Genomic DNA, 19,271 nt, shown 5'->3' with positions numbered 1-19,271 from the left:
TTGTCTTAAAATGTATGTGTAAAATCAAATGACATCCATGATCTCTGACTGGGTAGGCAGTCTGGGAGATAGGTGGGTTATTGATCTAATGATCATTGTCCTTATGTGAAAGGAAAAAAATCAAAAGGAGAAAACAATACAAATCAATTGAAAATATAACATTTTGATGTGGTGTCACAATTAAACTTATTGTTGACATGGCACACTATCAAGCAAATAAAAACATGGCACTTCATATCAAAAAAGTTGCGGACCCTTGAATTTCTGTCAACTCACAGAAGGAGGGCTGTGGACAGTTCAGAAACCTGCCTGCCAGTCAGTTTTATTATTATTATTACACTTATTATTAATGCAATGAATGCAAGAAATGTCAGGGGGACTGCCAGGGGTCAGGGGGGCCTGGCCCTGACCTAACCTCCAGACCCATACTTGGACCGATACCAAACACCAGGCTTTCCACCACAGAGGAACCCAAGTCCATACTTGTGACTTGTGTTGTGTCGCCTCCCTGTGTCTGGTGAATGTAACTACGTTGTGAGTGTCTTTCTAGGGCAGGAAACACAACGTATCTGTCTACTATCACTTCCTGTAGGTCACGTTACTTCTTTGCACAAGTGGAGAGAAATGGCGGACATGGACGAATTGTTTGGGAGTGATGGCGATAGTGATAATGAACAACGTGGTAAGAATGACCTTTTAGCGGCTATAACTTAATTTAGGACGATCATTTTAGTGGCTGTATCTGTATAGCCTAGGATTACATGTTAGCGGCCATAAACCTAACCTAACTGTATTACGTCTGTGTCTCTCATCATGTATTAATGGAAATAGGCTAGCCTCTATTAACAGCCTGGATGTGGATGCTTGTTTTTGTTGTTTTCAGCCGGCTCCGGGTCTGGCTCCGGTTCTGATTCGGAGCAGGAGAGACCCCGGTCCGCCAGTAATGTCTCTGGCAGTGGCAGCGACAGTGAGAGGGAACGGGATGACGATGAGGAGGGTCCCGATGCAGGGAAGCCCAGCATCAATAAGGTTTGAGTTATTACATAGTAATAATAATAATAATAGAGCAGGGGTCTTCAACAGTGGGCCCGGGACCCCTAGGGGGTCCTCAGAGTTACTACAGGGGGTCCTGACCTCCAAATCTTACAATCCTTTTCACATTAACAACTTGAACCCTAGTGTCCATATTCTGATAACTGTATTTTTGGCAAAGAGGTTTGGTGAAATTGGTGTAGAGGGGAAAAAGACAAAAGAGCAGACTAAGTACAGAAAGAAAGGTCAAATTTATTAGCTAATGACGGCTCAAGTGGTTACATATCTGAAAACATAAATTGACATGAATCCAAAATACACTGGTTATTGTGCTGTGACTGTCAAACAATGAAACCATATGGAATCTATGAAGAGGTTGTGGGGGCTTCATCTCTCTCTCTCTCTCTCAACTAAGGGGTCCTTGGCCTGAAAATGTTGAAGACCCCTGTAATAGAGGGTATGCGTGTGAAATCATCATCATACCCGGAAGTTATGCGGGAATGCCTACCGAGTGTAAAAAAAAAAAGCTTTCTGGCCTTGAGAGTCCATACATCCAAACAGAAAAGTCCCATGTGATTGCATTTAACGAAGTTAAATGGCGTTAAACTCACTTTGCCACTCGATTTGCCATTCTCTTTATGCATGTGCATACCCTTTATAATAGTAATAATAATAATAACTTAAACTGCAATGTTAAAGCTGAAATGCCTATATACTGTTTTGTGTGAATAAAACGTTACTTTTGCTCACTCTTTATGATAGAGTTGATTGAATGATTTTCATTCATTCAACCCTTATTTAAGATTTTCGTAGTAGTCATCATTGGGCGTCTCATTTTGGCATTTACAATGATGCTGAGATTGCAAACAAAATAATGCTACAATTAGATAATGAGATCAGCATATCAAATAATTTAAAATGAAATCGGCATGGGATCAACAAACGAAATCTGTTGAAATACAGCAACCTGACAAACAAAACTGTTCCAGACAGGCGATAGATGCTTATTGAGTTTTGAGTATATCATTCCTACACACAGAAAAAAAAAGGTTCCAACTGGAACCAAAAATGGTTCTTCAGAGTGATTCCATAGAAGAACCATTTTTGGTTCCACAAAGAACCTTTTTCACCAAGGTTCTTTAAAGAACCATTTATTCGAATGGTTCGATAAAGAACCATTTAAGGTGCTTCAAAGAACCATCAAAAAATGGTTCTTTGAGGAACCATTTTTGGTTCCTCAAAGAACCATGTCAAAAAAAGGTTCTCTGAAGAACCTTTTGGAAAATGTTTTGAATAATGGTTCTTCAGCAAAAAAAATGGTTCTTCAGCTAAAAAATGGTTTTCCAGCTAAAGAAGTGGTTCTTAGGGTAATAAATGTTTCACTACACTTTAAAATATATCAGATTTGTTGGAAAAGATGAACACGAGATTAGTTATAACTCTTTGAATTTAATCAAATCATCATTTAATCAAAATTTAACATCAGTACAACAGTTTCAAAACATTTAAATCTCTTAAGTGCTGTGCAAGTAAAAAAGAAGAATACAAAGCAAGTCCACCTCATACAGGCTCCAGCCGCATACTTGACAGAGTTCAAAACAATGTGTTTACTCTTCCAGAGCTTCTCATCAACAGCAATGGGTACCTCCAAGTTTTTAAAATGAGCCTGCAAGTTCAGTGGAAGTTCTTGAAGGAACAAGTCACTGACTGGTTGTGCATCATCTTTGATGAGACTTCCAATCCCAACACTGCTGAAGCAGTGTGCGCCACGTAGCTCTTGAAGTCGATGTGGGACTGCCGTCCTGCATGGGCGACATCCACGTAGCTGGCGTCATTCACGTCCCCGCTCGTGCCGTGGCCAGTTTTGTTGGCGTCGTAAGCAGCGTCACTACTAGTGCAGCTGCTGTTTGCCGTGTGGTGATGGTGGGGAATGCTGAGGTACAGGGCACCCAAGCTGCTGCAGGAGAAGCCAGCCGGGTGCACATCCTCCTAGGAGCCATGGGAGGACTTGATGAGCCGGACGACTGGGACAGGCTGGAGCACAGGGGACACTGTCGTACACGTTCTGAAGAAGGGGGAGGTTCAGTTAGTCACATTTAAGATAGTTAAGTCTGTCCCTTTTCATACAAAATGGAAAATGGTTAGCAGTAGGTTTGTGTGGATGCTAGACGCTAGGAATAACAGCACCTCCTAGTCTTACTGTTCTAAATGTTCACTTTCTCTTTCTGGGGCCAAAAGGCTTGAGTTAACATTTCTGAGTTGACATCAATACTAAAATAAACCTTGTATGTGATTCAGGTGTGCATGCACAATTAGTGCATTTATTATCCTGTTTACATTTAGAATTACAATTGAGGAAACAGATTGCTCCAATCTGATTTCAATGCATCTAGTGTTATTTCTCAGCCCTTTTGGGGTCCGTGTCCCTTATCCAACATCCAATGTCATGATACAAATACTTTATATGATTCTGAAATTGTTTATTTTATGCCAATACCTTTTGTATGCAGAACGTTGTAGTCGAGGATGTTTTGTCTGATATCCTCCCAGCTCTCGTGCTCAGCAGGGACGACTGCCTTTCTGGTTCCATACGGTCACTGCTACCAGTACAGCTGCAACACACACATGCACACACACACAATGATTGTGGGTAAAAGACAGTATGTGCAAAAGGATAGTGCCAAAGATGAGGATGTTTCTAAGTACCTGGCTTTAATCTTTTACTGAAGAACTGGTGGTGCTGTGTTCAGAGCGATAGTGTAGCCTACTGAATGTGAGGGCCTACGCTACTAGTTACTAGATACTAGCAGAACCTCTAGTTTGGTTACATTTGTAATACTGTGTAATTTCAGTGAGGACACAGTGACCCCTTCCTCCACTTACCATAGAATAGCAGCAGACATATGCTGATGGCGGTGGCCTGTCCCAGCTTACACTGCTGACCTCTGAACCCTTCCTGGCAGCGGCAGCTACTCTTGAAATGATTTAAAAAAAGAAAAAATGCTGCATTCATTCTTTTAAAATGTAAATTAAATTGACTTCAGAATTGTATATACTGTTACCTTTTAAGTCATCTTATACTATACTGCATAAACCTTAATTACCACTTTTGATGATGATGATGATGATGACCCACTTGGCAGTTCAGAAATCCATCTACCAATGAACATTGTTTGGAAGATTATTCTTTTTTTTATATTTACATTTTTATTATAGTGAAAACAATGGCTTCCATTATAACATTGCAACTTTTCAAGAATGCAAAGCCTAGTTTCTATTTGTTTTGATTCCCCATTAGATGGAGTTCTATGAATTTTGCTATCATGAACATTAGTGAGGACCAATTAAATGAAGATAGGTTGAAAAGTGGTGAGGTTGTCCTTTAATGTACAGTAGGGTCAGCAAAATGTTTATATTTAACATTAGTCCAATACTTGTCAAACATCAATTTCACCATTGATATGAACATACATAAATTATAATCTAAACACACAGAATTTTCCATATTACTGACATTTAATTATTTTGTGCCATTATCTTGTGGATGTGTCATTGTTACACACACGCACACACACACACACACACACACACACACACACACACACACACACACACACACACACACACACACACACACACACTCCACAGGATAACTTACATTGCTTTCTCACAGTATCTTGTCTTCATTTGCTGCCAGCAAATCCCTTCACACTTTCTGGAAGGAAATACAGAGTCAATTTCCCCCAAAAAACACATTGACCTGTCATTTAAATAACACAGACCACACATTACTCCAAATGCCTTCAACAACTTTACTAAACTTGACTTTAAGCTAGTTTACATCAAATGTTCAACTACATGCCTTCTTAGCTTTCAGCTAACAGTCAATTGAATTAGCAGCTGCAGCTAACAGCTAAGCTAACCAACAGTAATGTTGACTCTTCCCTCTGCCCTGGCAACAAACAACAAACAAATGTAACTACTGCTCGTTCTGCATGATGGCAGTGGAACATTCTAACGTCAACTAAAACATGTTGAAAGTCGAAAAAACCTTACCTTACTTCCAGAATGAAAGAAATGTTGAAGAATGGAGCTAACAACTTCCAGTTCAACTCGTGAGGAGACGTGACGCAGTTCAGTAGCCTACAGAGAAGGAAAAAGTGGACGGGGCCGACATAATGCCGGCCCGCTGTTTTGTGTGTGTGTGTGTGCGTGCGTGCGTGCGTGCGTGCGTGCGCACGCAAGAGAGAGAGAGAGAGAGAGAGAGAGAGAGAGAGAGAGAGAGAGAGAGAGAGAGAGAGAGAGAGAGAGAGAGAGAGAGAGAGAGAGAGAGAGAGAGAGAGAGAGAGAGAGAGAGAGAGAGAGAGAGAGAGAGAGAGAGAGAGAGAGAGAGAGAGAGAGAGAGAGAGAGATATAATAACATGTAATGCCATGCCCAAAGAGACAACAGCCTAAAACATTAGATTCTAGACAGGCCTATTTGAAAAATTATATTATAGATGGAGTATATATCCATAGGCCTATATGGGCATGCTACCTTTTGTACCCATATATGGAGCAGACTGATTTGTTTGCACCTGATGCCATGACAACACATTTAGGTTAGATACACTTCATATTTGGGTGTAGTTGCATGGTTATGGCTGAGTCAGTGACATCAGAGATAAACCTGCCGGCTGGCTAAAAGGTCCTCCTTAATACAATTTTAATATAGGATGTTGTTTTTTATCTTCTATCTTTCCATCTCTTCATCTGCTGAATGCCTACATTGAAAATTTTAATTGTTTTAAATTAATATGTAGGTTATAATTTACAGTTGCAAAATACATACTGTAACCTCCATATAGGCCTAAGAACCTTTTAAATCCCAAAGAACCATGTGAGGAATCTGAAGAACCATTTGTTAAATAAAATGGTTCTTTAGTAGGTGATGGTTCTTTAAAGAACCATATAGCCTTTTAAAGAACCATTTAAGAACCATTATTTTTCTGTGTGTACCGTAAGATAGCCAATAGGGTTTTAAATGTCGGTTTCTAGCTTAATTGCCCACCATCCCTAATACTATATATAACTATATGTGTTGCTGACTTTGGGATGTCTGCTAAACACGGTCTCTTTACCAACTAGGAACTGTTTGGAGATGACAGCGAGGACGAGCAACACAGCCAACACAGCCGACACAGCCGGCGCAGCGGCAGTGACAACCAGTCAGAGCGCTCAGGGAACCAGTCAGATGTGAGCATGCATTCGGAGCAAGAGGACAACGACCGCTCCGACGCTGAGCAGCACAGTGGCTCTGAGCGCGGCCATCGGGATGAAGACGAGGACGAGGAGGAAGGCGGGCATCGGTCAGACGTCGGGAGTGCACCTGGGAGCCCGGCTGGCAGTGCCGTGTCGGGGGCGGGGAGCCCTCATTCAGGGAGGGGCAGTGCCCATTCAGGGAGAGGCAGTGCCCGTTCAGACAGAAGGTAGGACATGGGCACGCTTTATATACCGCTGGTGGCAACACTTGTGGGCTAAATCAAAACGTAGATCTTTGATAGGCGTTTTTGAACATTGAAGGGCACTCTTCCAAATGTCTTCCAAAAGTCATAGTGTGTAACCTTTTCAGTTAAACATTATCTTTGTTATAATCTTTCACTCGTATTTTCTTTCACAATAAGCATTCCAAATAAATGTGTCGGACCCCGCCAACTTGTTATGGGTGTTAGCTGGACCTTGCAGAATTCCTTCTCCAGCAGTACTGCCGTATAGACAAACGCTGTAATGACATTCCAACCATCTGATCTGAGGTCCCAGTGTCCACTGGGTCCAGGTCATCAGTGTTCATGGAGCAGTTATAGAAACTAAGTGCCTCCAACTGAGATCATAGATACTGTAGGTTGGTTAGAAAGTTTGATTGATCAGCAGCAGGAGCGGTATTGCGGTCACTGTACCACACTGTTGTGACGAAAAAGAGAGCCGGGGCAAAAAAGCTCTCATTCTACCGAGCCATATTCGTTCCTACTCTTGCCTATGGTCATGACCGAAAGAAAAAGGTTGCGGATACAAGCTGCCATGATTATTTTTCCCAGACGGGTGGCTGCCATCTCCCTTCGAGATGGGTTGAGAAGTTCAGTCACCTGCGAGAGACTGGCATCTAGTACCATAGACTGTAGAAAAATATGGACGAAATGAAGCCATTGGTTTCTATGCAGCGCAAATGGCCCTTTCTACCCCTTGGAATGGGTGTCGCCATCATAGAAATAAATAGAATTGTAAAAGCATCAGAGATGCTATTGGCTGCCAACGGTCACGTGCAACGCAGGGATACATGGGAGAATGTAGTCGGAGCCTCCCGAAATACAGCACACGAAGAAGAACACAGCCGGCTGCTATCAGTTTAGTTGCCCCCCTCCCCCCGCAACTTTATCATTTATTTTAAAATACATTGGACCACATTTCGACAAAACGAATATGATGGTGATTGAAAGGCTAGCGATAACTAGCGATAGGAACCATAAAGTATGTATGACGATGTGTATATAGTTAGAAAATCAAAGGGGAAAATGAATGGGATCCAATGGTGGGAAATTCTTTTTGCGATCGGCCGGGGGGGGAAAACAGCGCAACTAGCGGCCAATCATAGGAAGTTTTAGTTCCGTATTGGAGTCATTTTAAATCGGCAGAACTATGCCCCTGTCTAGTACGGATGATTCCCAAGCATCTCCCTACGGCAGGGGTTTTGAAAGTGGGTGACGGGGCACCCTGGGGTGCCGTGACAGCAGTCCAGGGGTGCCGCGAGATCATTTGATAATCTTTGGAATTTATTTGGACACGAAAAAATATTTAGTAACATTTTAAACTTGAAGTACAAAGTTATTTTCAGTCAGTTCTAACCAAAATGGCTATTATCTCAACATTTCCCTCGCAACATAATCACTAAAATATCGTCACTGTCAGGCAGAAACCTCGTATCTCCAAGTTTCAAATGTGTATGTCTTTTGGTAAAGCAAAGCCCTGCTTCATCATACAAGACTGTCGCGCAAAACTAGTGAAAACAGCCGATCTACAAGCACACAACGCCTCGCATCGCGAGGCGTTGTGTGCATGTAGATCTGCTGTTTTCACTAGTTTAGTACATTTTATAGATGATGAATACAAAACAAACTGGTTTTGGACATACAAGGTTTCCACCTGACAACGACGATATGCTATAAATATAAGGTGCTGGGAGTGAAAATTATAATGTACGGGTGCCTCGGATTAAAAAATGGTGCCTTGAGACCAAAAAGTTTGGGAACCCCTGGACTAGGGATGTCCTCGCTGCACGTCCCACTGGGAGGAGACCCCCTGGGAGGAGACGCCCTGGCAGACCAAGGACCCGATGGGGGGGGGGGGGGGGGATTACATCTCAACACTGGCCTTGGGATTCCCCGGGAGGAAGTGGCTAATGTTGCTCAGGAAAGGGAAGTCTAATTGGCCAATTTAAAAAAAGGAAAGGGAAGTCTGGAGTTCTCTGCTTAAACTCTTGCCCCCTCGACCGACTCCGGATAAGCAGTTGAAGATGGATGGATAGATTGAGTGTTATAAATTCATTACAAAATATGATCAAATCTGTGCTTTATGTATTTATTTTTATTCTGTTTATCTGTTCCATATACAGTATGCACAGTGAACCGGGAACTCCCCAGACAGGTCCGGGTACCCCCCACTCTGACGGTCCGGGTACCCCTCACACTGACGGTCCGGGTACCCCTCACACTGACGGTCCGGGTACCCCTCACACTGACGGTCCGGGTACTCCTCACACTGACGGTCCGGGTACCCCTCACACTGAGGGTCCGGGTAGCCCTCACACTGACGGTCCGGGTACTCCCCACTCTGACGCTGAAGGTTCCGGAAGGGAGAACCACTCTGATGTTGAAGGTTCCGGAAGGGAGAACCAATCGGATGATGAGAAGTGGGGGGGAGGAGCAAAGAGTGACCAGTCAGAGGATGAGGAGGAGAAGCGTCACCACTCTGATGAGGAAAAAGAGAACTCGGATGACGAGGTGCAAAGGAACAGGAAGTCAGGTAGATTACTCCTTGAGATCACTCGGCGTGCTTTTCCACCGGCAAAGAACCGGTTCGGGTTCTTTCTCCCACCTATGGGATGAACCAGAGGTGAGCTTTTCCACTGAGAACTGAGTTGGTTCGGAGCAGGAACCACAAAATCCTTGGTTCCTCTGGTTCAATCTGGTGGAAACACAAGCCAGTTTGCGGCCGGTTCGCAAGAACAAACGAAGGTTCCAAGAAAGTTGAATGGCACTGGTTCTTGAACCAAAGTTCTTTTGGTGGGAAAGGCCCCATAGAGTACTAGAACCTCAAAGGAAGAACTTTGAACCTGAAGGTTGACTTAAAATACTGAATTTCCTCTCAGGATAGGTTAAAGTTTTACTTTGTTAAAGATTATTATTATTATTGAGTAACAAACGTCGACAAATCACTGCCGCACACTGCACAGAGGTGATTCTTACACTTTTCAAAGTAACAGCAACCTGAAGCCTGATTGTCTGTGCCAGTATTTAGCAAGTGAGCAGTAGCTGAAAGCTCATTAATAATTATATTTTAAATTATAGTGATATATATTTATAACTTACAATGCCACTAAGGAAGAAGTTGAAGCTTGTTGCAGGCCAACAAGCAAGTATATTTAATTTTTCTGCTGCCAAATGACCTACCTGGTGATACCACCTCCCTGCCTCAGCCTGTGCTCAGCCTAACATTAACTGTACTGTCAAATTGTTATATTTTTGGATCAGTTCATCATACATGAATATAACTATAATTATAACCCAAAGACAAAGAACCATTCAGTTTCCAATTCCCTCTGACCCATTTGAGCAACCACCCATGGGATCCAGGACTCTCATAAGTGCGTCAAAGATGACTGACATCACAGCCTGGCCTCATGGAGTCTATGAGATCCACATTGAAGCCAAGGCATACGATCCACATGATACTATTTATTTTGTGTATCTTATTATGGTTAATATCTTTACACCACACATGCTTGTTGTTTATCCAGAGTCTCCAAAGGGCAGTGATAGTGAAGACGATTTCATCGGGAAAAAGAAAACCAAGAAGAAGGCTACATCTGATTCCGATTCAGACAGTGATGTTGGACGCAAGAAAAGTATGAAACTATTTCACAATACTATTTTCTTTACTCCAAATGTAATGTATCCGTTTCCCCTGAGGCATTTCTGACACAATGCTCCCTCAGTATACTGATATACAGCTTGAAAGTATCTTATGTTGTTATTACTTAAACAAGCTTTCTCTCCGGAACTCCCCACAGCTAGGAAGACAGCAGATGACCTTTTTGGAGAAGCGGATGACATCTCTTCAGACAGCGATGCTGAGAAGCCTCCCACTCCAGGACAGCCCCTGGTTTGTCTTCCAACCAGCGTTACCTTTTGACGGCACATTTTTATGTTGTATTAGTTGGTCTTTTGAGTCATATTTTAGTCATCCGAAATGTTTTAGATTTTAGTTGACTAAATCTGCAGTTGATTTTATCAACAAAAATGTATTTTGGTGGGCATGCCTGATATTACACTTGGTTACATGCTGAAAATAGCAGATCTACAATTGTAGATCTGCTCAACAGCCGAGCAAAACCAAACATAAAAAGACTTGCATTCAGCTTTCTAAGTTATAATGATCTGTCTGTGTGCCAAGACCCTCCAGATTATGCGACTTTTTGCAAGTTGTTTTTTACAAGCGACAAGAAGAGTTAGTTCTACTCAGTAGTATACCATTCAAAATAGTATTACAAAACATTATCTCTCCTATTCCTCTCCTGTCCATGCTTAGGATGCAGAGGATGGCATGGAGGGGGAACATGCTGACGAGGAGCCCGTCGCTGAGACCCGCATTGAGGTGGAGATCCCTAAAGTCAGCACTGATCTGGGGTCTGACCTCTACTTTGTCAAGTTGCCTAACTTCCTGTCCGTGGAGCCCAGGTTAGAGTCCAGCACCTTGGGCACCGTACATCCATTTGCAAGTTTCACGCTAGTCTAGAGGGTTCATCAATATGTCCGTACACGGACAAATGTGTCCGTGGCAAAGACTTGGCCTTGTCCGTGGCAAATTTTAGATTTTTTGTTTTACACACCATTAGAATGTTCTTATTTTGATATTAACACCCAGTTACTGAATACTGTCAAGTCTCCATGTTTTCTTCAGAATATGTATGACACTGATTTACTATGACACTATGTATGGCACATTAGGAGTCCACTAGTACTAGTGGTTCTCAAACTTTTTATTTGCAAGGACCCCCAGAACTCTGGGAATGTACACATTTCTAACTCTGTTAGACCTGTCATGGTCATTCAGAGCTATCTCTTTATGTGCTTCTGGTAATTCAGGTCCACATGAACGAAATGTCAAAGCTATTTCTTTGTGCAAGTTCTTGACAGTGTGAGGGTCCATTTCTTTGATTTCATTATCAGAGATCCCCTTTTGAGTATGTCTTTGGCAAAAATGGAATGTTGACAAAAATGTCCACCACAAGCCAACATGGCGATGACCCCTGTCAATCAACAATGGAAAAGATTGGAAAGATGCAGTAAACACAGATCTTAAAGGGTGCAATCAATAGTCTGAAACTATACCTTTTTTCTTTTTTTAGTTAAACAGTTAAAGGAGAATTCCAGAGTAGTCTTTTTCTTGCCTTAATCCTGTATCCCAGAACTAGTGCTACAGGTGAAAACTCCCCGAGTCCACCCCAGCGCTGAGCGCGAGCGGTGGGGTTTTGCGGTAAATCGCTTATTTTTATCGATCGAAAATTAAGTTACTATATCTACAAAATATTTGTAGATATAGTAACTTAAATCTCTCCACAGTGTTTGTACTTCCGGAAGTCTCGCAAAAGGAGATGTCATGGCTACTGTGACCCAGTTAGCACACAAACACTGTTATGAACGAGAGATGTCTACAGAACTACATTTCGAGTGATACAAATTTGCGATTGGAGTTATAAAAATGTTAAGTAAGAAAAATGCTACTCTTGAATTCTCCTTTAAGATTATTACCTTTACAATCCTATTAGCATCAGAAAGTCTTGAACTTGTTTTGAGGTGCTGCATAGTGCTAATGATGAGTCTATCAATCTGTCTGCATGTTTGTCCACTAGAGGATGCTGTTGCTCAAGTATGGTGCATTGTTTAGAAGATGCACTGGTGCAGTATGCATTAGTCTGCTTGTCATCTGTACATCAGCTGTTAGGTGTTGCTGATCTTGTAGATTTACTTGTAACATAAATATTGTATTGGTATCGTCCTGTATTTACTCTTGTATGGTCTGTCACAGGCCCTTCGATCCTCAGTATTATGAAGATGAGTTTGAGGATGAGGAGATGTTGGATGAAGAGGGACGGACCAGGCTCAAACTTAAGGTACGTGGTTTTGCTTTGTGGAGTGCCTTTCTGAGTGTAATTTGACATAAACCAAAGCGTTTCAGTGGTTATATCAATCACGGTGACCGCATTACATAATGCTCAAATGTTTTGTTGAATGACTGAGGATACAATTAAAGGCAGCTGTGCAATAATATATTATGTATATATACTATAGATTCACAGGAATAAAAAAATACATATTTTCATATTTACAGTCTGCAGATTACAGTTCATGTTGTCTCATTGATGTTTGGCTATATGTATTGCTGCCGCGCTATTTTAATTCATTTTCTTATTGCTATTCTGTTAAACACACATTTGAGGAAGCTCGAAGTACAATAATTTCACTGCCTGCAGTGTTGCTACCAGCTACTTGTTTGGTAGGGAAGATAATGCCTGAATTATACTAGTCGCTTGCCAACAAGAAGATCTTCAAGCTTGCTAACCAGCCATCTCTTCTTGCAATAGGTGGAGAACACCATTCGCTGGAGAGCAAAGAAAGACGAGGAGGGTAATGAGACACGGGAGAGCAACGCACGCATCGTCAAATGGTCGGATGGCAGGTCTGTATTCTGTAGCTCCTCAGGCTTTGGCTTTATAAACAAAAACCTTTAACAGTAGAGAATTAAGTGTCCTCAATGTCAGGTGAAAAGAAGATAGTGGCATGACGGCTCAGGTATCGGAGGAGACCTGTCGTTGTCTTCACCCTCCCAATGACTACTGTGGGGATTAGCATGGATAGATCTAGCGTAGAGTAACAGGGCTTGGGGAATTGGCTTCAATACTAAATTGGGATTACAGAAGGGGAAAAAATGTTTTATTTATTACCCTTTTTTATGGGCAGGATTCTCTTCATTCTATATTAGAATGTTATGTTCTATGATAGCTTCAAATCTCATGCTACTTTGTGTCAATAACCATTGTGATGGGAATGGGATTTGGGGTGTCATCACTTTGTATACCTGCCTTAACATGACACTGCATTTCAATAAAAAGATTTGAAAAGAAAGAGAATTAAGTGTGTAGGATTAAGTATAGTTTTTTCCCATCCACAGCATGTCACTGCACCTTGGGAATGAGGTGTTTGATGTTTACAAAGCTCCCCTGCAGGGAGATCATAACCACCTGTTCATCAGGCAGGGTACTGGACTACAGGGACAGGCTGTGTTCAAAACCAAGCTCACATTCAGGTAACACACTTCCACACTCACTTGGCATGATAACTATGGTGATAATTACGTGAGCGATGTCCATAAAGATGAACAGTGGTGTTGAAACTTGAAAGACTCATGCAATAGGCTATATATGGATAATCCAACCGATTATTAATTATAAATAGGCGAGATCGTTGTAGGCTACCTGAGGTAATGCCAGCTACCAACTTGCATTAGAAATTAACACTTCTAGTGCCATTATTCTTGTAATCAACAAAACACAGTGGGCCGCCAATTCACTTCGCTTTATTTTGAAGAGCCCCGGAAGCCACGATCGTGTCCACGTTGTGGAAATTGACGCTAAAGTTCCACAAAGTGTGTTGAACTGTGACACTAGGGGGTCCTGACTGAGTGTTGAGTTGGGAGTGAGAACGTGATGACCACACGACTTGGGCTAAAAAGAAAGAAATGTCATTTTGCTTGGTGACTTGTTTGTTTTGCTGTGTTTTTCCTCTGCTGCCAGACCTGGTCTAAGGACCTGCAGAGCTTGTCCAACTCAACCCAATAACAATAGAACCTTTTTATTTGATCTCTATCAGAAATGTCCTCTTTAATGCTTTAACCCATTATTTTAGACTGGGAACGCATGATTACTTTAACCATTATTGTATGCTTTAACTATAAAAAAAATAGCTGTAGATCTGCTATTTTGGAACAATCTGGAAAATCTGTGCAAGTCTTTGAATATCTTGACCTGATTCTATGAATTTCTTCTAACTCCTTCTAAGTCAGTGGTTCTCAAACTTTTTAATTTCAAGGACCCCCAAAATTACATGTATTTGCCGCGGACCCCCATCTCAAAATATGTTGTTACAGGGACCCCTCCAGAAGCAAATATTTGAGTTACAAATGTAAAAAAAAAAAAAAGATATATTCAAAGATTTGCTAAATATTGAACTCCCAGATATTAGCTGTACTAGCTGCCCTGGTTTCTACCAACCAGGCGTCTGTAAGCCTCTTACACTCTCCACCTACCTGGATGTTCTGTCTTTTGGGACTAGCAGGCAGCATGCCTGCAAAAGCTGATTTACTGCCTGACTGCCCTCCTAGACCTTGCACGGCCAATCGGCACTTGTTTTGATTGAGTATTATGATAAGAGCAGTGCTGGCTTGGATCAGGAATTGGGACCAAAGTTCAAATAAACCATTATGAAAAAGCGACACGGTTATTTCACATACAATTTTAATTTTGTGATGCCTCATTCATGATTTAAAAATAAATAAATCTAAAACTAATTATGTTGCTTCATCACCTCTTTATGTACTCGTAATGCAAACAAGCAGTTTACATTCATTTTAATGAATCATACACTCCTGTGTACAGACCTTTAATCTGCACCAGAACCAAATGATTACAACAATACAGTAGGTTACAAAGAGCAGGAGATCCAAGTGACTGCAGTTCATATTAAAAACAAAAGGGTCTCTGGATTTTATTGTTGGCAATACTGTACAAAGATATACATGCTTAACCAGAGAGCTGGCTAGCAAGAGGCTATCATGCCAAATGTTCCTATGCATAGAGAGCAAAATGAAAGCATGGCATGTTAACATGCCATTGTTGATTTCGCTTAAATACACCTACACGCTTCAAGTAAATGTTGTTCGGGAGCAGTGAATATATGCAAAATGTATGCACTTGAACCCTTTAGCCCTTGCACTTTAATACGTCAAAGTGAGCTACAATGAGCTTTAAAGAAGGCCATAACCATAGGTTTATGCTTTCTCTGTCCTGCCAGGCCCCACTCCACAGACAGCGCCACCCACAGGAAGATGACCTTGTCTCTTGCCGACCGTTGCTCCAAGACACAGAAGATCAGGATCCTTCCCATGGCTGGACGGGACCCTGAGTCCCAGCGCAATGAGATGATAAAGGTATGGACGGGACCCTGAGTCCCAGCGCAATGAGATGATAAAGGTATGGACGGGACCCTGAGTCCCAGCGCAATGAGATGATAAAGGTATGGACGGGACCCTGAATCCCAGCGCAATGAGATTATAAAGGTATGGACGAGACCCTGAGTCCCAGCGCAATGAGATGATAAAGGTGTGATAGCGTTGGACTGCACTGAGAATTAATGTGTATTAAAGAGATGATGAAAGTACAGTTACTCTGTGCCCTTGAGTGTATGAGATGATAAAGGTAAGATCACTCGGTGCACTGAGTATTAAGTCCACCTGGTTGTGCTTTCTTTCATTGACCTCTGCAGTACATGCCCTGGGCGTGTCGTTTTTATGAGCGATTGAGTTCATGTATAACCACAAGATAAAATGGGTTACATAAAGTCATAATCTGATATTGCATAATGCAGTTATGTAGAATTTAGTGACGCAGAAATTGTGTCAACAGTGATGGTCTGATCTGTTTCTACTGTGAACATCTTTATCTACAGTATGTGTTGGAAACTCCCTTCGTATTATCTAGTAGACTAGCAGCCATTGCATCTGCAGGATATTGGACCCTAAAGTGTCTGTTGAGCGAGTTGAGACATATATCACTTGCATGTGTCCATATTTGCTCTTGTCTTAACAACTCTTCTTATCCTCTGCATTGCTAGAGATGTTCAATCTTGGGGATTTGGTGTCATTGCAAAAAAAAAATTACCCAATAATTGGGGGATTGTGCTTCATGTGGTTTCAGTTGATGTTAACCACTTAAACTCTAGTCTCTATACTTACTTACTTACTTACTAAACTTGAACAGGGTCTGTTCAATCTTCACCAATCTTATCGACCACCAAATCTACAGCAGATTGGGGGGTGTTTCTTGAGTCTTGACTTGTCAACCTTTGAGAGAAACGCAGCATTAGGTCAACGCATGGATATGAACACCGGCTTTCTTACATGTTGTGTGTTGTAGAAAGAGGAGGAGCGTCTGCGCGCCTCCATCCGCAGGGAGTCCCAGCAGAGGAGGATGAGGGAGAAGCAGCACCAGAGGGGACTGAGCAGCAGCTACCTGGAGCCTGACCGCTATGACGACGACGACGACGGGGAGGAGGCCGTCAGCCTGGCCGCCATCAAGAGCAAATACAAAGGAGGAGGAGGCCTCAGGGGTGAGACTCAGAGACTAGTAACCACTTAAAGTGCATACTTTCATCCACGGCAGCCCTGAATTACACTGTAAATATGCACATCTTTTCACCTGAAATACGGTAGGCTATGTCATGGTGAAATATCAGTTTCCATCAGAACTGGGTTAGACTGAAAATAACGTTATAGTTGACATTTAACCACTTTAACCCCAGCATCCCTATTCTGGGCGGAAGGTTCACTACTAAAAATAGCTTTGTGAGATTGTAGATCTGCTATTTTTGGTGAAGAGAGTTGGCCGTAGATGGGAAAAGAACTCAAGTACAGTGCAAATCAGGTCTGTTTTACATAGTGAAGTGATAGTGATGAATTCCAAATATTATCAGATTATTCTGAGACCCCTGGACTGGCATCACGGCATCCACTTTGGGAAACCCTGTACTAGGGCTCTATACTAGGCATCCTGTTTTTGCACTACACTAAACATGAGGCTTGTAGATTGGCTGTTTCCTGCAGAGATATTTAGTGTAAGCTTTGTGTGGTTTTGCTGTGTATCCAGTGCATTCACTTTTCTGTCTGAAGTCAGCCATGTTTCTATGGTCATCGTTAACATCCCCCCCCCCCCCCCCCCCCCCATCCAGAGGAGCGAGCGAGGATCTACTCATCCGACAGCGATGAAGGCTCCGACGACGACAAGGCCCAGAGGTTGATGAAGGCCAAGAAATTGGACAGCGACGAGGTAGGTGCAGTACCGGCTGGAAGAGAGAGGGGGCACTGTAATGCAGAAGAACACCGCTGGGGGAAGGAAAAGGATTTCAAAGCCTACTTTTCTTCCTAAAGTAAATGGGAACAAGCAGTCCCTTGCAAAGAACATTAAGTGTCAGTCTGCAGCGCCGGCTGACGCTAAGGGAAAGGTTTTGTGTTGAGGCTGCAGATAAACTGCAATGGGTTTGAAATGATCACATGCACACACAGTCCTGAGATGCAGTACTCAATGTTTTGCTAATGTTGTCAATCAGGGTTCCTTCTCACACTCACTCTCTCACTGAGTGTGTGTGTGTGTGTGTGTGTGTGTGTGTGTGCGTGTGTGCGTGTGCGCGTGTGTCAGAGTGCGTGTGTGCGCCTCTGCAGCAGTGGTGTAAAGTAACTAAGCACATTTACTTAAGTAATGTACTAAAGTACAATTTTGAGTTATTTGTACTTTACTTGAGTATATCCAATTTCCAGCACTTTTACTTCCACTCCACTACATCACAGATCCAAATATTGTACTTTTACTCCACTACATTTATTTGATAACTTTAGTTACTAGTTACTTTGCAGATATAAATTATAATATTATAAAAACACACATAAACCAGTTTAGCCCTATTTTATACCTTGGTGATGCGACGTGTTCTGAGCTTGTAGATCTGCTATTTTCAAACATTTAGTACTTTTACTTTTGATGCCAATACTTTCATACTTTTACTCAAGTACATTTTGAATTCTGGACATTTACTTGTAACGGAGTACATCTACAGTGCAGTATTGATACTTTTACTTAAGTACAAAATGTGAGTACTTTTTCCACCTCTGCGCTGCAGGAGGGCGAGGGGGGCTCGGCCAAGAGAAAGGCTGACGACGACGATGATGATAATGATGATGATGAAGACGGCGAGTCTGCAACTAAGAAGGCAAAGAAATATGTCATCAGTGATGAGGAGGAAGAGGAGGAAGAGGGGGTAGAGGCGGGGGAGGATGATGATGAATAAGTCTTTTTTTTTTTCTTTTTTTTTTTTTTTTACTTTAACAGCATTATCAGTGCTCCGTCTGTGTGGCGTATTACAGCCACATTTGTTTTGTACATTTTCAGAGGACTTGTGTGTGTGTTCTGTACATTTGAGGTGAGTCGAGAAATAAAGAATTTAAATGTCTTTGTATAACCAAGGCTCCCTGAGGTCTCTTGTTTTCTGTGATGAATCGGGGAACATATTAAATCATAGTGTTTTGAGATCATGGGAGATGCACCCCGTTTTCCACTGCAGTCTGAAAACCCCTCTCTTAAAGGAGGATGTCGGCCTAGAAGATTATTTTACCTTTAGTTGGCGTTCTTCTCTCCCCCAAAAAGTAGTCCAGAATGATGTTAGGTTTTTTCATAACAGACAATCTTGTCTTTTCGCTGCGTTTCGTCCCTCCCGAGAGTCCCGACCCACCCGAGCGATTGGTAACATTGTTAGTCTGCTTATTTTTCTCGCTGGAAAATCCATTTTCTCTGTACATGTCTGCCATACATAATGATAATCCACACTAATATTAACAGGGCAGGCACGGCCATTGTTATTGTTAAAGCGCACATCTTTGAAATCTCGTCTCGCGAGAAGTCTGAATCCTATTGGAGTCAGTGGGGCGCGATGTGCGCGCCCACATCTGCGCAGCTTCTCTTGTAAACAAATAATGGCAGCGTCCAGTATGTCAAAGTGGGTTTCTAAGAGGAAGACAATAGCTTTATAGTAATCAATATACAGTATATTATACATTTTCGTCCCCATGACTGAAATCCATTCATAGAGGAAAGAAACAGGTTT

General features: G+C 42.1%; 2 protein-coding genes across 2 annotated transcripts; one reads left to right on the top strand and one right to left on the bottom strand.

Annotated features, from left to right (window-relative positions):
* The first annotated feature begins 603 nt into the window (after positions 1-603).
* leo1 (LEO1 homolog, Paf1/RNA polymerase II complex component) lies at positions 604-18,502 on the top strand. Its single transcript, XM_080729559.1, has 14 exons — positions 604-682; positions 884-1,029; positions 6,160-6,500; positions 8,678-9,087; positions 10,082-10,189; positions 10,355-10,446; positions 10,873-11,021; positions 12,373-12,457; positions 12,929-13,023; positions 13,516-13,650; positions 15,414-15,549; positions 16,535-16,727; positions 17,346-17,443; positions 18,291-18,502. Exons 1-14 carry the CDS (start codon positions 625-627, stop codon positions 18,456-18,458), a joined length of 2,214 nt encoding a protein of 737 aa, XP_080585685.1. The 5' UTR covers positions 604-624; the 3' UTR covers positions 18,459-18,502.
* Positions 2,788-4,095, bottom strand: LOC308288194 (uncharacterized protein). The gene is made up of 3 exons (XM_080729561.1): positions 3,916-4,095; positions 3,530-3,644; positions 2,788-3,097 (listed from the first exon to the last, which is right to left on the bottom strand). Exons 1-3 carry the CDS (start codon positions 3,933-3,935, stop codon positions 2,924-2,926), a joined length of 309 nt encoding a protein of 102 aa, XP_080585687.1. The 5' UTR covers positions 3,936-4,095; the 3' UTR covers positions 2,788-2,923.
* Positions 18,503-19,271: the final 769 nt, after the last annotated feature.

The sequence above is a fragment of the Nannobrachium achirus genome (assembly GCF_963921795.1).
Source record: "Nannobrachium achirus genome assembly, chromosome: 7".
In the NCBI taxonomy this organism is placed as follows: Eukaryota; Metazoa; Chordata; class Actinopteri; order Myctophiformes; family Myctophidae; genus Nannobrachium; species Nannobrachium achirus.
The sequence above is the reverse complement of the archived record's forward strand: the minus strand, read 5'-3'. Positions and strand labels throughout refer to the sequence as shown.

Bases quoted from the DNA above. Each gene is read 5' to 3' on its own strand.
- LOC308288194 (XM_080729561.1), bottom strand. From the start codon at position 3,935: ATGTCTGCTGCTATTCTATG. The intron at 3,645-3,915 runs GTAAGTGGAGGA...TGTGTGTTGCAG, and splicing joins ATGTCTGCTGCTATTCTATG to CTGTACTGGTAGCAGTGACC. The intron at 3,098-3,529 runs GTATTGGCATAA...CCCCTTCTTCAG, and splicing joins CAACGTTCTGCATACAAAAG to AACGTGTACGACAGTGTCCC.
- leo1 (XM_080729559.1), top strand. From the start codon at position 625: ATGGCGGACATGGACGAATTGTTTGGGAGTGATGGCGATAGTGATAAT. The intron at 6,501-8,677 runs GTAGGACATGGG...TTCCATATACAG, and splicing joins AGTGCCCGTTCAGACAGAAG to TATGCACAGTGAACCGGGAA. The intron at 13,024-13,515 runs GTCTGTATTCTG...TCCCATCCACAG, and splicing joins GTCAAATGGTCGGATGGCAG to CATGTCACTGCACCTTGGGA.